The sequence below is a fragment of the Micrasema longulum genome, unplaced genomic scaffold (genome assembly GCF_059751315.1).
Source record: "Micrasema longulum isolate JH-2025_06_02 unplaced genomic scaffold, ASM5975131v1 h1tg000487l, whole genome shotgun sequence".
Taxonomy (NCBI): Eukaryota; Metazoa; Arthropoda; class Insecta; order Trichoptera; family Brachycentridae; genus Micrasema; species Micrasema longulum.
In genome coordinates, this window is record NW_028277684.1 from 1,003,383 (window position 1) to 1,019,572 (window position 16,190).

Consider the following 16,190-nt stretch of genomic DNA (forward strand, 5'->3'; position numbering starts at 1 on the left):
GGTCCAGGGGCTAGTGTCGCGGATCAGAGTTCCGAGGTTATAACCCCCCCTCTACCCTAACTTGATATCCATGTTCTAATAGTAAGTTATTTTCAGCTCGTTGAAAATTTCCCCCTAAAATTGAAATATTTGGGTAAAATATTATAACGCAAACATTTATTTAAAAAATAATTTTAAATTCTATCATCATTGATAAATTTTATAAGATATCTAATAATATACGATAACAACGGATCACAAAAATAAGACAAATAAAAAAAAAGTTTGTAATTAAAGATGAACACATAAAAATAAATAAAAAAATTGCTTAAATGATTGAAGTAACCTTAAAAAAAAACTACCGAATCTGAAAACAGAATGCCCGCTCAATCAATATATGTTGTGGTTTTATTACTTTTTTATTTTAGCTGGATTTTGTAGAGTAAATACTCTACTCAATACTATATATATCCCACTTTCAACCCCATTTCTTATCATTGCTAAATTGTATGATAAAAAAAATAATTAGATAAACAAGACTACTAATAAACTCAATTATCAAAAACAAAATCTAGCTTAAATGAAAAGTAATAAAAACACAACATTTACTAATAGGGCGCGCATCCTGTTCGGAGTCGGTAGTTTTTTTAAGGTTACTTCAATAATTGATGAATATCTTTGTCATAAATTTTTATAAAAATTCTGCGTCATCGTTTGCGTCTCTGCGAACATTATTTGTTAATGTTCTTAATATTATTTGTGGATATGTATGTAATATTTTTATTCCAAATGACAGGCAAAAGGGACTTTGCAAAAACATGATTCAAACCTTGTGTTTGGACTGCTTTAATTTTTTTTGCTGCGTAACATCAGAAAGTACGGATGCCATATATGATGGAATAGTTAAAGATAAAATCGGACAGTTAAAAAAATTTCACATCTTCGCCTTTTGAGGTAAGTACGTCGATAGCTATCGAAGGCAGCCGCACTTATTGCTTTAGTTGGGATTTTTAAAAATTTGAATTCGTTTTAAGATGGCTACTTTTTATCATTTAAAATACGGAAGAGAAATAAGTGTATTTTTATTTGACATTGAGCGCGATGTAAATTGATTTGAAAACGCGAGGTTATTACTGCGCAGGCGTCAGATCATTTGACGTCTGGAATGATATAATACACATGTACCGTAATGTGTATTGGCAATACTTAAATAACAAAAATATCGCTATTTTCAATGGATAGCCATATATTCTTTGAAACGCGTATCGACATGTCGGTAGAACTGATTTCGTAATACCGAGGTAGTAAGAGATAGTGAAAAAGTTCAGTATACCATCTTGATACATACCGATGAAAATAGCATTTGTAATCGCCCCTTCTGGAATCAAACCTGAAACTTTCGTTCGTAAGATAAATTTATTTTTTCAATCTCTTCCTTAATCAAGTATAGACTTAAAGATTGTGTATGCTTTTTACTTTCTGCTATAACTATACTTACATGGATCTACTGACGTTACTCTTTGATTGCTTGGTAGTTCTTTCGAAACTTTTATCTACTTGCATCTATAGTCAGTCTTCCGCCATTTCTGTAATATTGACATCGTTTTGTAAACGGTTCAGCTTTACTTTATTGATTAATAAAAAAATAATTGATATGATTATAATTTAATAAAAGATGTGACCGTGAATACGCATTAAAAAAATATGTATAGGTACAAACGGGGTACATTTATACTTACCGTAGATACACAAGAGATCCTCCACAAAAACTTTTTTATATAGTATATAATAGAGAAGTATATTGTATTTGACAATGAATTCATTGAATAATTATGTAATTATTGTATACTAGGTATATAACATTCACTTTTCATGCTTTCTCCTTTTTGAGATACCACTTATCTTGATTAAACCCACCAAGTGTTGAATTCAATATTATTCTTCAAATATTTGAACATAAAATATTAACAATGTTCAGCAATATTTTGAGTTTGTCCAAATGCTTGCAGACTGGCTGGATTTTCTCCCTAGGGAGTTGTTCATGTTGAATGGTAAATGTTACACCGTGTGTAAAGTGGCCACTTAAACCAACCAATGACAGGTCATAAGCCCTGTAAATACCTAGATTCCTATATTTCCTTCTCAAAAATGTTTTCCCTCTCTTTTGCGACAAATTGAAATATTAACAATGTTATTGATAATTATCTCGTAGCATGTTTTAAAGATAAAACGGGTGTAATGTATTAGGTGTTTTGAAAAATGTTTTTCCCAACGCTGGCTGATGCAGCAAACTTCCGTCATCATCACCAAAGTACTTTCGAAACGACCCAAATTTTTACCGGACACGGAGCTATGAGAAGTTATCTAAATAGGTTTAAATTAAGGAATGATGACTTTTGTCCATGCGATGATATTTCTTCACAGAGTATCGAACATCTGTTATTTCAGTGCCCATTTTTCAGTTTGCAACGCCATAATCTTGAAGCAGAATGCAGGAAAGATGGAATATCCTTAACAGATATCCACACTGTAGTTAAAAGTAGTTATCACGCGCCATTGTTTTTGAACTTTGCAACAATGGTGATTGGACTCATATAGGTTATAAACCAAAATCAGTGATCGAACATTCCATTTCCAAGACAAACAAAAACGATTTTTTCCGAGTACCTAAGTCTTGTACATGACACGTAAGGCTACTAAATACATGGGTCCAAATATATATATATTTAAAAAAATGTATTAGGTGCAAATTTTTATGTTGGGAAATTGTTTTAAAAAAACACAGTCATTTAATTTAATTATTTTATTATCATTATCATTTTGTATGCATTGCTATCATCTTCCGTCTGAAACATTTTCAACGGATCATTTTATTGGTTCGTATTTTTCACAATGATATATCGTCAATGTTCACAATACATAACACTAACATGGAATTTATTAACGATTTAATTTTTAATTATAACTACAATCACACAATGGGCAAATATTACTACTATCGTTAGAGCACTGCTTCTGAAAATATTTATAATATTTACAATATATGACAAAATTAAAATATGCAAGTACGCTATCGTAGGTATTTATGATTTCAAAAATAAATATGAATTTATTATACAAATGATAAAAAAATTGGTTAAAATAATACATTAAAAACAGTGCTCCGAGACATTTTTACTTCATTAATTAATATATAGTCGTATTATATTTATACATTTTTATTCATTTCCTTCAATGCTTCATAAATTGTTTACAATCCTAGCATAAATATTTTATACATACAAAAATAAATAATATTTGAAAAGCAACGATTTTGCGTATTGCTTTTAAGTTTCGAATTGATGATTTAAAATGTATTTAAAGAACGAATTTATGAATAAGATTAAAAAATGCAAATTTTCTGCAGGTATGTAATAATAATTAAAAACGCCGCATTAGCTGGATGAAATTTGTTTTGGATGATATATATTTATCTTCTTTTCTTAATGATTTCTGACTTTACATAAATAAAAATTATAGCGAATAAAGCAATACATAGATAAAGGAACTCATTGAAAAATATAAAACTAAAAAAATGGAATTTCTCTACTAATATGTTGCTACCTAAATCAATTTAGCTCGAGATAGTACGATTGTTCTATTAAGCATAGGTAGTATATTTATTTTGTTTTAATAAACTGGAAAAGGAGTTTGATGGAATCAATTCGCTGGATTATCAAGCAAATAAAAAAAGGAATTGCAATTACTTAATAATCGATTCGACTTTAATTTACTTAGTTTAATTTTGATTTACTGTATTTGTGCTACTGGTAAAATTACGCCAGCAAAAAGTATAAAAAGTTATTGTTTTAAAATAAACAGTATTTACAAATTATAAATAATACAATAACCCTGTTGCATTAAGTCTTTTAAATATGAATAATTTGATAAACTTATGTAGGTCAGTACTATTTTTTTGGTAAATAATTTGATCGGATTTGATATAATTTAAAATCTCTAGGAGTTCGGGGAATAAATATAATTATTTGATACTAATACTGGTGACTTTCACGCACTTAATTCAAACAAATATTTTTAATGGCTAGTAACACGATAATGAAGGTTTATTAAATTATGCATTTATATGCACTTCTAAAATTACTAGAAAATGTAGGCCCATTTAAAACATCATTTTGGGAAAAAAGCTTATATTCCAATATTTATTTCTCTGCATATATTTATTTTTAATTACAGGTATTTTAAAACTTATTCACAGTTATAATAATGTACTTAATGGTAAAAATTAACTGTAAAAAGTTTTTCAACGCGTCTGCCAACAAATAAAATGACTTTAATTTGCCATGAAATGTTTGCCATACTCGGATTATTGTGGACTTACATGTAAATATTATGTTTTGCATAAACACAATTTAATATATATTTTTTTCAAAAATATAATTTGAATTAAGTGCGACGGACTCCTGCGCTAGCAATAAGCTTAAAGGTCAACCGCACAACAGTGGCACTGCGCGGCGCATCGCGGCAAAACAATTTTTTTTCTGTATTGGATGACACATATTGCACTACAGCTGCGCTGCATGCGCGGCACTTTATATTAAATTTTGACGCGCAGCATCGCTGAAGCGCAGCGACACTGTAGTGCGGTTAGACCTTAAAGTAATTAGATAATATAAACTAAAACAATCCAATTGCACGTTTTATATAGTTCGGTCGCAACAACCGGTTTAGCAAGATGTTACGACCATTTAAACAATAAACTAAACTTCTTATACCTACAGATTTAAATACTTAGTGATTTAATGATATCTTGTAGCGATACAAACTTAAAAAAACTCACAAAAGGTGCGCAAACGGTGATTTATTTTACCTAAATATGATACAATGTTACAATGTTTCACGTGGATTCATATTATAATGTTTAGGTTATCCCATCACAAATCCACAACAGTTTCTTGCGGTTTTATAAATTAGTATATAATAAATAATATTACACCACTACTTCAAATGAGATCAGTTGACGGATAATTTTACTAGTTGACGGATAATTTAATTTTAATTTGACGGAAGGAATTTCAAACAAGGTGCGAGAAATATAATCCGAACATAGAATCAGGAACTTCTCTGCGGAGTTCTTAATTACAGGTTTTATGGTTGAATAACTGAAATTCTGGCAAAAGCTTGTCGAAACTGAGTTGAGTATAAATCCAAGTCGTGTTAGAAGATTTGAGACGGCACCACCTATATTTTGACTATACAATAATAATTTCACACCAACTTAACTTACGTCCTAAAGAGACTTTTTACAACTTGAATATTACACATCGTTTTATGAAAATTTACACAGTACTTACACAAACTTTTGGATAATAATAAAATTGATCACTTAGTTTTCTTAATTTATATGGCCATAATTTTTCAAATACACTTTTGACAAAACATCTATAATATAAAATCAATTCAATATTTACAAAAAGCTGGGTTGCCAGTCTTAAATTCAATACCATTTGTTTTCCGTTATATAAATGAAACACTGAAATCGTTCAAGAGTCGATTGAAGAAGATAAAGTTTCGAGAATTAAAATAAATAAGTGGATCCGCAGAATATTTACAGAGTAGTAGTTTACCTATCAGTATTTGTACTTTCTTCCATTCCGAGTGATTACAAATTAATAAGCGAAACATGTCGACTGAGACTGTACAGATTAGTATTAAGATGAAGAGTTGATACCGTAGAGCAAATACAGCGGGTCACAGGAATAACGGAGTCGGTTGTAGTCCGTACTATTTACACCATCCGAGTTGCCATCGCAGTCTGGAATATCAGCTCATCACGTGTATTCCGATCTCCAGCCCGACTGGAAAAGAGAAAATATTTTATTAGCATTACCGTTGTTCTTTATTACATGGACTAGGTACAATATTGGCTTTAATTTTCATTTATCCTACCAATCTTGAAGAATAAGAGTACTGGTCAAACACCTTAAGCTTATTTCAAGGTGGTCGACTTCTGAATAAATCTAGAATTCAATTCTGTAAGCGCAGGTTGCTTCTCTCAGTAATTTCCTATGCAACGATATTTTACATTTTACATTTTTTTTAAACATTTTTTTTTTGCACCACAACAGTTCAGGAGGCCTGATTACAGAGGTGAATTACATCACAAAGCACCCAGGCTTGAGAAAAATCACATTTTTAAATTTTTTGTGTTCTCACCGGGAATCGAACCCGGAACCTTCCGTACGTGAATCAAGCGTCTTGACCACTACACCACGGAGGCCGTCGATAATATATTAAACTATACGTGGCTATAATAGAACACAAGACTTTTTGAAAATATATATACTTTATTATGAAACAATTACAGACAACTAATAAATAGGCATACAAAAAACATTCGCATTCTATCACTTCTTCACAGTATTTTGAATAAACCCACTTCGCCTATTTATCTCTGAGAAAGCTCTTCCAACCTCTATTCACAACATGGCCTGTCTTTTCGTTCTGGTAACGAGAGAACCCTTTTAATACTCTTTTACCGCTCTAATTTTCTTGCCTCCTATTTTACAGTAGTTGCTGCTCGATTGTGGAATGATTAACCCATTTATGTTAAAGACGCCCGTCCCGCCCGTTCTTTTTTTACATTTAAATTAAGATTAAAATGTCACTATCTAAATGTTTGAGTTGTTCCTTCCCCTCTTCATAGTATGGTGTAATTTTAAAGTTAATTTTCTATAAAATTATAAGATTCTAGAATATGTGCATGTACTTGTAATTTTCTCAAACTGAACGGTTTGGGTAGGTAGGAACAAATTGCCTTAAAGCAATATGCCCGCCCTTATAATATGTATGTATATAAATTGTACATGTGTATAAATAATAAAGAAATCTCTTGATGATTTGATACGAGTATATCTCTCCATTAAGAAAAATAATTATGTTTTATTTTGCTAAAACATGCCTAAATTACATAATTATTTTTATAAATTATGAAAAATGTATCGTTAAACAGGATATAAACATACAAGTATTATGTAAAACTGTCGTTTTTTAATACCTGCATTTCAAAATATGTCGTATTTTTCTTAATGTAACACGGCGTTACAACACCGCTTGCCGAAGGATTTTTCTGCAGTCTTCCAAAAGTGAAATGTAGGATGACATCATTTTTTTGATGTTTTAAAATGTTTTATGTTTAATTTTCAAAATAGTTATGCGGCGTCAATTCGAAGACGAAAAATCACTGAGCTTTGTTTAGCATTTATTTCAGTTTTATTATTTACTTTTTCATCCATACCGTTATGACAGAAATACACACGTACAAATATACGGATTTTGTATTAACTTAAATATGTGACGAATATCCTGAAATCATATTTGTAAATACCCGACGCATTATTCGTTTGGCGTGTTTCGGAATCCACCCGAAGTGGTTTCGTAGAGAGCAGACGTGAGCAGAACTGAAATGAACCAAATTATTTTAAAAAACCTTTTTGGCGTGGCAGAGATGAAAATGAAAAGGAATGAAAAGGAGAATATTTATGTTGAAACGTTAGCAGGCGCTACTCAGGGGCAATTTCGTGGCGCTACGAAATTGAACAGTGCTAATGAACAACGAGCGCCCGAGTGATTCCGAAACATCCCGAACGGGAGACGTATATCCGAGTGAAACCAAAGCATTCCGAATGGATTACGCGTCGGGTGTTTACGAATATGCATCCTGGAACGCACATTCCATATATGGCATAAACTATTGTTGGCCTTACTAATTTCAGTTTTTAGTTTCTTACCATTGAGTTGAGCGAGGTGAGGCCGGTCATGTGGTGGTGGTAGGCGGAGGGTGGCGCTGGCGGCGGGGCGGCGAAGGGTTGGTGCGCGGGGCCCGCCCCGTACCAGTGCGCGGACATATGCGCGTGCGCAGGGTGCACGCCGAGGTGCGCGCCGTGCTGACCTGGAAAGTATACTTTAACATTAATCATGATTTTGGTGAACGAATTTCAACAGCATCGAAAGACAAAATTATTTCTAAGCTTACAGTGAAAACTAATTTAAGGTGCCTACGAACTTCCTTCTACATCTTCGTTTCCCTTTCCGCACCTAATGGTGCACAGGGCACTGTATTACCGTATCTCGTTCATTTTTTGTTACATTAAAGTAAAATGATTAATCTTGAATCGTCTTGTGGTACCATGGGTGGTGTCGTAGACTCACAGATCAAAGGTCTGAGGCTCGTACCCCGCTCTACCACAATTTGATTCCCATTTTCTAATAATGAGTTATTTACAACTCGTCACTGAAATTGAAATATTCCGGTAAATCATAAGAACTGAAAAGTTGATTTAAAAAAAAAACTATTACAGTTCTGGTTCAGGGACTATGAAATATTAATAGTGTAAAAACACATCTTTAAATAAATAATATTTAATAATAATATTTCATGTCAACTGTTTAGGAAATTGAACGCGTGACCTCTCGCATGGTAGGCAAACGCCCTTGACTATTGGGCCCCGAGGCGTAGGCCTACCGACATACTAGACGTAATACTAGATTTGGCATAGGTAACCTATATTCGCCCGCAGGTATTATAGAGTCCTGGGGGACTTTGATAACCACGCAATTCGAACAATTTTACTAAATTAATTTTTTCGGTGTCCGAGCGGATTACTTTCGACTTGACGGCTACTCTCAGGTAAAAATCCTGAATAATTAAATCGGACGGAAATAAGTCCACCTCGTAGTGAGGTGGTTGGGACATTCGCCTACCGCACTTGAGGTCCCGGGTTTGATTTAGGATAGTGGACATGAAATATTGAATAAAAGGGTGATTTTACAATGCAATATTTCATATTACTCGAATTGCACCTGAGTCGTAAGGCTGATAACCTCATTTTCATGCAACAAAAATGGCTGTCGACACACACAGCCTTAATGTACCATTGCAGTATCCTATGCACTAATAGGCGTGGACAAGGGTATGATGATAATAATGGCTACAAAATTCAGTTTCTTCTCTAAAAACTAACTACGGTTTTAATCTTTAAATCTAAGAACTGGATTCATCTCGATGTATCAATCTGTTTAGAACTTCAATATTTTTAAAGATTTAGAATGTGACATACCGAAGTCTCCCATCGCGCTGCCGAAGGGCGAGGCTCCGAAACCGCCTTTGGAATCCTGCAGAGGCTTGATGATGTCTCCCATCACGCCCATGCCTCCAACGCCGCCCATGCCTCCCATGCCGCCCATCCCGCCCATGCCTCCCATGCCGCCCAGAGACAAGCAGCCGCCGCCTTTCTTCTTCTTACTCTTACTACTCAACTTTCGGTTCCTAGTCTGAATCCCCTCCTTCTTCATCGTGAGTGGTCTGTTTACCTGCAGAAAAAAAAATCAGTTAAGGCCGCGAAATAGACAAACAAATTATACTGAGGGCGAAACTACTGGCATTTAGTTAAGTATCAAAATATGCTGTATTTTAAAAAACAAATTGTAATTTCTACATATTGTGTAAAACGTGAACACAGACATATATAAACATGGATGAAAACGCAAAAAAATATATATTAGGTATAAGCACAATTAAGTCTTACAAGCACGCTAACTTCAATTTGTTTTCCTTAACCCTCTCAGTACCAGAGTAATTTTATTTTTTTGTGTTTATAAATTCTATTAATTTTACAATTTTTAATGTTACATAGTTTACAAAAAAAACATTTACTTCAGAAATTACAGGGGGGATCAGGGGATGTAAAATAAAGGGACAGAGTACAAAAGGCATATACTACTATTTATTTATGTAAAAACATTTTATCTTATAATATTGATACAATTTTTTTTTATTATGCATACGTAAATACAAAAATAAAAAAATAAGATTAAGTGTTGTGATATTTTTAAAAATTATAAACTAAAATACAAATTTGAGAACAAGCGTGGGCTATCAACATTAAAATTATATTGTTTCGTAAAGAATATATCTTTACATGCATGTAAGAAATGGGGCAAGTTGGTTACGAAAATAACGTGATATGATTATTTTTATTCGTGTATCTGAGTAATGACGCTGGTACTGAGAGGGTTAATACTAAAGCTAATAATATGAACAACGTTTTAAAACCAATAAATAAATTAATCAATTCGGATATGTGTTCTGTCATTTACTTAAACACTATTTATTTTCATATAAATTTGTTTGAAGTGAACCGAGTAAATAATTATTTTCTGTCGAATGCAAACTTAGTTTTAAAAATTTACATTACAGCCGGAAGGACGCTGCGTCTCTTTAGGTATTGTTAATACATATATCTACAAAAAACGTGTTTTTGTGCATCGTATAAAGAACTTAATTCACGCCTGCTTGTTAGCCTACTTCCTCTTACTAATGTTTCATGATTTATTTCTGATTTAGATAAACTTTTTGTTTACCGGAGTGATTCATAAGAATATTTTTATGTGAATGCGTATCGGCCTCTATACTATCCACCATGGTTCCCAGTTCTCATTTCTCAAATATTATGTTGTAAACTTTAATTTGAAAAAAATATATAAACTAGGTGAAATCCTAGATGTTTTATATTATATAAGGTGTAAATAAACTGAAAACTTCACTGGCTACACTACACAGAAAGGTAATAAGTCAATGAAGAAGAATTTAGTAAACCAAATAAAAGAATCTACACCTGATATTTTTTATCAAATATACCGGGATATCTAAATTAGAAGTCACGCGCTGTATTAACTAAATAATTGTTAATCTACAACAACTTTAATTTAGGATACGTACAATGATACACGTTCAAACATTTCCAAGAAAGTGAGGGGCGATTAGCTGTTTCGAAGCTCCCAGCTGCAAATAAATTCTTGGACAATTTCGTAACTTTGGCAGATGTTGGCAACATTTTTAAATTTAAATACGCACAACATACAACATACGCGAATATACCAATTTATTGAATGTATTAAATGTAATTGGTAAAATCATAAACATACGTAGATATCTCGGAGATGAATTAGTTTTAATGCCATAATATGGAAACCCGAGAATTGAAATATCAGTAATAAATTAATATGGTCAAATAGTTACGCCGTAGTAGTTATTGTTTTATGTTTTGTAGGTACCGATTTTTAAAGTCGTTATTTCTCAACTAAAAGTTGTCACATCAAATGGCAATATTTTGAAGATTTTTTATTAAATTATGTCGTTTGACAGATATAGAGAACAACATTAATAAAGAAATATGAAACCCTAGGTTTATAACCTGATGTTTTAAGTTATCACTTTGCACATGTTTGAACGTTAATATTTCTTGACTTCTTTCGTCCATTGATTATTGAAATGTTTTTTTTTGCACCTCAGCCGGCCAAGAGGCTCAATTACAGCGCAGCACCCCCAGGATTGAATAAATCAGATTTATTGTTTTGTGTTCTCACCGGGAACCGAACCCGGAACCTTCCGTACGTGAGTCGAGCATCCTAACCACTACACCACAGAAGCCGCTTTAAATTACAATTGTTTTTTATTCTCCTAGATACGAGTATTTTGCCATTTAAAAGGTTGACTACTCATCTCAGACAGCTGTTAGATCATCTTTATTGAATAAGTGCATGTGTCTGGTATTTGACGGTATACGGTGCATATGTCGTATATGTGTATCGTAGAATGCAACTTTTTAATGGAAAACTGCAGCAACAGCTCTGTCGGGAATCTCTTGTCGGCATTTCGCGACACCGCTCACTAACCGAAGGCGAAAATATTTTTAATTTTAGGTCACAAGGCGTCAGCGTCATGTGAGGGATGCCGAGTAAATAATTAAAAGAAATCATTTGCTTTGAGGGAGTGATTTCCGTGAATCGAGTAGTCTTAAAAATTAGACTGAAGAAAATCGCTTTTTCCAAAAAGAAAACTTATCATGTTTACAATTTTAAAAACAATTATTCAAATAAAAAAATACTAACAAGGTTCCGATTAATACGTAATACGTAGAAAAACTCTTTTTCTACTTTTGACCTTCTTTACACACCTTAAATTAAATTATATGTACCGAGGCAACACAAACCATTAGTTCTTCCAGAATGCAGGACAAATTGATCGTTGATGATGCCTGTGAGAATTATTGGTCTGTTGAACAGCCTACCGAGAGCGTTGGATATTTTCCATACTGGGATTTCCAGTTTTAGACTCTTCCTCTCTAACTACGTTTCATAATTATTAGTGACTTATTCGTTTTTGTTTGCTATTGTTTTTATGGACCTTGATAATCTATTGTGCTTTTTTTATCATGATTTTGTAGTTACCTAATTATATAATTTATGTACATTGTAATTGGCAGTAGTGCTGCATTGTACAGTTAAATAAATAAGTTTTATAAAATATTCCTTCATTCATCCTTTACCACTCATTGTCACTTTCCTTCTTGTTTTGTAGGTGTTTCTTTTTTTTTCAACTTACTATCGGAAATATTTTTTTTATTATATAGGTATTACTGTACTTTTTTATTTTTAATTTATAGTGAATACATCGAATTCAATGGCAATGTATTAAATATTATATTTCTTTATATATGTAAAAAGCGAAACCTGTAATAAATATGTTATTAAATTATTTTTAATAAATATGTATCTTAAAGTTGTTTCAGCTAGTACAATACAAGTTTTAAGATACCACTGAGGTGTTCTAACAAAATGACGATTTGTAAATTAACAGTTACAATAGATTACAACAGAATGAAGAAGCAATTATTTTCAAAATGGAGTGAAGGTACCAAATATTATTGTTTATACCTCACTTGCGTAAAAATATAAGATACGTTGATGGTGGAATCAATATTAAATTTGCATATTTATTTGGGGGTTTATTTCATTTTTTAATGAAAATCAAATCTCAAGCGTACATATTTGTAATCATAGGAGTACTAGTTAAATTTCTATTGTTTCTAATGAAATAATTTATTTGATTATTCTCTTTAAAAAATCCAAGTGTAAGTTGTTATATTGTATTCGTCTGTCAGTATGTATGTGTATGTGCTCGTATAATGGTGTGAATGTATTTAAGATGCATCAGACGAAGCGAGCGGCCTCACACAACTTGCAGACGGCAAACAGTGGGAATAATAATTCATTACAATCTATATAATGTCTTGAATTAATTAGCGCCATTTCGGAGAACATTTTTACCATAGAGAAAATAGGGTGCTCGCACGCTTAAAAAAATCTAAGTCATGTTGCCTTCGAAATTTGCTTAAAATAATAATCAGATAAGAACTTTGCGAATAGGAAGTAATTATTATATCAAGTCACACCTGAAAATATCTACTTATTTACATTGCATTCAAAATATGGGCCTTAATTTATCACGGTGAATAAATTTCCACACATTAATTTAACTCTCTTGTGACATACTTGATCGTAGGTATCTGTGTCGATGTTCATTTCACCATTATGTAGATATAGCTTTTTTCAATTCTGCGCAGCAAACTCCATGTTTCGTTGTTTAATGATATTGCCAACAGGATCCCAATCAGATGTACTCAAAGGTGCCGAAAGTGTTGCCGTAATTAAATACCCGTGTCCTCGCGATATGCTCAGCATTAACAGTAGTTAACACTGCTCAAGTTAACGGGATGCATTTTTAATTCCACTCGTTGGCCAACCTCTCGCCTTGTCCAGAATAAAGCGATTTTCTTTTCTGAATAGCGAGTAAACAAATCACGCATTTATGACATACTCGATAATTTGCATATTTTTTTACGCGTATGATAATTCGCACTGCCTGGCAGGATGTAATCAATATATTCCCCGGATCGACATAAAACATAACAGTGTAGATATTGCATTCGCATACCGATCGAGGAATGGATCGTCGCAGTTGCATATTGTGACGATGCGACAGGCGATGGACTGTCCGAGTGTCGGTGGCGCATGGCGGCCAGTTTGATGTGCAGTGGGCACAGCCGCGGCCGATTAACGATAAAACTGCACATAAAAAGGACAATGCACTTTCCGCAACCACTGATGACATTATAACAGCCGCAACCTAGATGCGCTCTGTGCATTCTTACACCCACAACCTACAAGTCATTCAGCTTCGCATCACACGCGGGAAATAATGCGAATATACGTTCCGATGACGATTAGTCGCGGAAATCTCGTGCGCATAACGAAAGCGCACTGACTGTACGTTAATTATTGAGAATAAATAATTACACGTGCACTTAATGCTGTATATCTGATCTCGGGAGATTACGTTTTTTTCCCGAGTTTGTCAGTCAGAAACGGAGTTTAAACCACTGTCTTTGTAATTTATTAAAGAAGCAATTTTGCGCCAAGCGAGGACTTGCAGCTTGCAGAGAATCCTAAACAGTTGAAGTGAGTTTTCAGCGAAGATGCAATCTGGCATGGAGTAAAGTTTTCCTGCGACAGAGAAATACTTCTACAGTTGAACAGAATCCAACTTAAACCGACTTCACTTCCTACCAGAGATTTAATTTCCTGTTTGTTGTTGCTTCTGCCGTGGAATGCCTATCGGTTACAGCTAGATTAATATTTTGTTTCAATATTTCTTTAGGCAGCCGACTCGGTATTTTGTGTTAGCGCATCCGAACGGAATAACAGAACGCAGTGGCAGGAGAATCCGTCTGACGTCGATATGATTATGTCTACCGAATATCAACAAACGGTGTTCTTTCGAGTATGAAAATTCATCAACCTGTAGGTTAACTATTATATTCCTACCGCTTGTATTAGGTTCGCACTCATTGTTCATACACTCCAACGGCTACGGAACTGACGAAAAAAAACTATTTACATATTTGATGAAAACGTTTCTGAAATGTATAAAATAATGCTAATGCTGAAGACTTCCGCGCTCGTAAATCTTAGAACTAAAATGATACAAATATTACATTAACATATTATATGAATAGCGGCATTAGGTTCGCTGACTAGTTTCTCTTTAAAGATTCACCAAAATGTGACACGTCTTTTGATTTTAGTGTGCTAATCGGAGTAATTGGTGCTGACATTACTATCTCGAAATCACCAACCGTACAATTGAATATAACATTTTTTAAACTCGGCGATATTTACAGAGAATTTGGGTAATGTGTTCGTTAGAATTTCCGTTGATGGTGTGATAACTCTTATTAAAGAAGAGTAAACGGTATTATTTGTGATTATGAGAAAAATATATTGCGAAGCAAATTAGGGGAACAATACAACACAAAATGAAATGAATGCGGGCTTGTTTAAATTTCTTATTCACTTCAAGGTTTAACTTTTTCTATTAGGAATTCAAAACACCCACAATATGAATTTATAAATTCAAAAAGGAAGCAATAAGTCCTCCGTCAATAATCAGAAATCCATCTATAGACAAATTTACATAGAATATTCAACGACTGATTGCAATTAAGGTTGTAATTAATCAATTAATGACACGCTCATACATTATGCGCTAGCAGGAGGTACTCTATACTTCATTTATTTTGATCTAGTAATAAAAAAAAAACATTAAATTACCGTAATGTAGTGCCTTAAAAATTTACGATAAGAAAAATGCATTTTTCAAATGTTATTCAGCCAGTGGAAAATTAGAAAGTCTTTTTCCTATGGTTTGGTTCGTAAAATAAGTATTCTTATATTATCTGCGAAGACGGGTTTGTAATATTTTTATTATTTTGCTCGATGGAAAATATAAGCGATGTTTACAGCGGAAACGACATGCGCAATAAAAAAGAAAATTGCTGGTGTAAAAAATTTTGCAAGATAGAATTATAGAAAATACGTTTTCTCATAAAACTCATTTAATTACCTAAATTATCTTTAAAATTGTGCATTTACACGATGCTTAAATTCCTTGTTTCTTTTAATAAATGTTACAATTTAAAAAAAACGAACAATTCTACTTTTAAAAAAACTAAAGAGCGCGGAAAAAGTCAATCGGTCTTCGGGTATTATTCAATAAAACAACTACTTACAAACTCTCAATAAAAAACAAGTTCGAGAAAGAGAATAAAATATCTTTCCATAAAAATAATTTAAGTAAATTCAAGATTGTAGATTTATAATAAGATAAAAATAACAAAAAGCAACTATACGAGGTTCCCTTAAAATAAAATACATATTGTAAATTGTACTAACGTAAAATACAAATTACGATCAGAATAATTAGCATGGCAGAAAAAAAATGAGGATAGGTATTATGGGTAGCGATTTTTTTC

At 32.8% G+C, this 16,190-nt stretch overlaps 1 protein-coding gene across 5 annotated transcripts in view; it reads right to left on the bottom strand.

Annotated features, from left to right (window-relative positions):
• Positions 1 to 4,944: 4,944 nt before the first annotated feature.
• Positions 4,945 to 16,190, bottom strand: part of LOC148281181 (GATA-binding factor C-like) — a 167,203-nt gene continuing 155,957 nt past the window's right edge. For 3 of the 5 annotated variants that reach the window (XM_088227070.1, XM_088227067.1, XM_088227066.1), the window contains exons 5-7: positions 9,096 to 9,348; positions 7,767 to 7,927; positions 4,945 to 5,834 (exon numbers count right to left, since the gene is read on the bottom strand). In XM_088227070.1, coding sequence (XP_088083196.1) covers positions 5,808 to 5,834; positions 7,767 to 7,927; positions 9,096 to 9,348 — 441 coding nt within the window. In that variant the 3' untranslated portion in view covers positions 4,945 to 5,807. Of the gene's footprint in view, positions 5,835 to 7,766; positions 7,940 to 9,095; positions 9,349 to 16,190 lie in introns of all 5 variants that reach the window. The other 2 variants (XM_088227068.1, XM_088227069.1) reach the window with 1 other exon arrangement.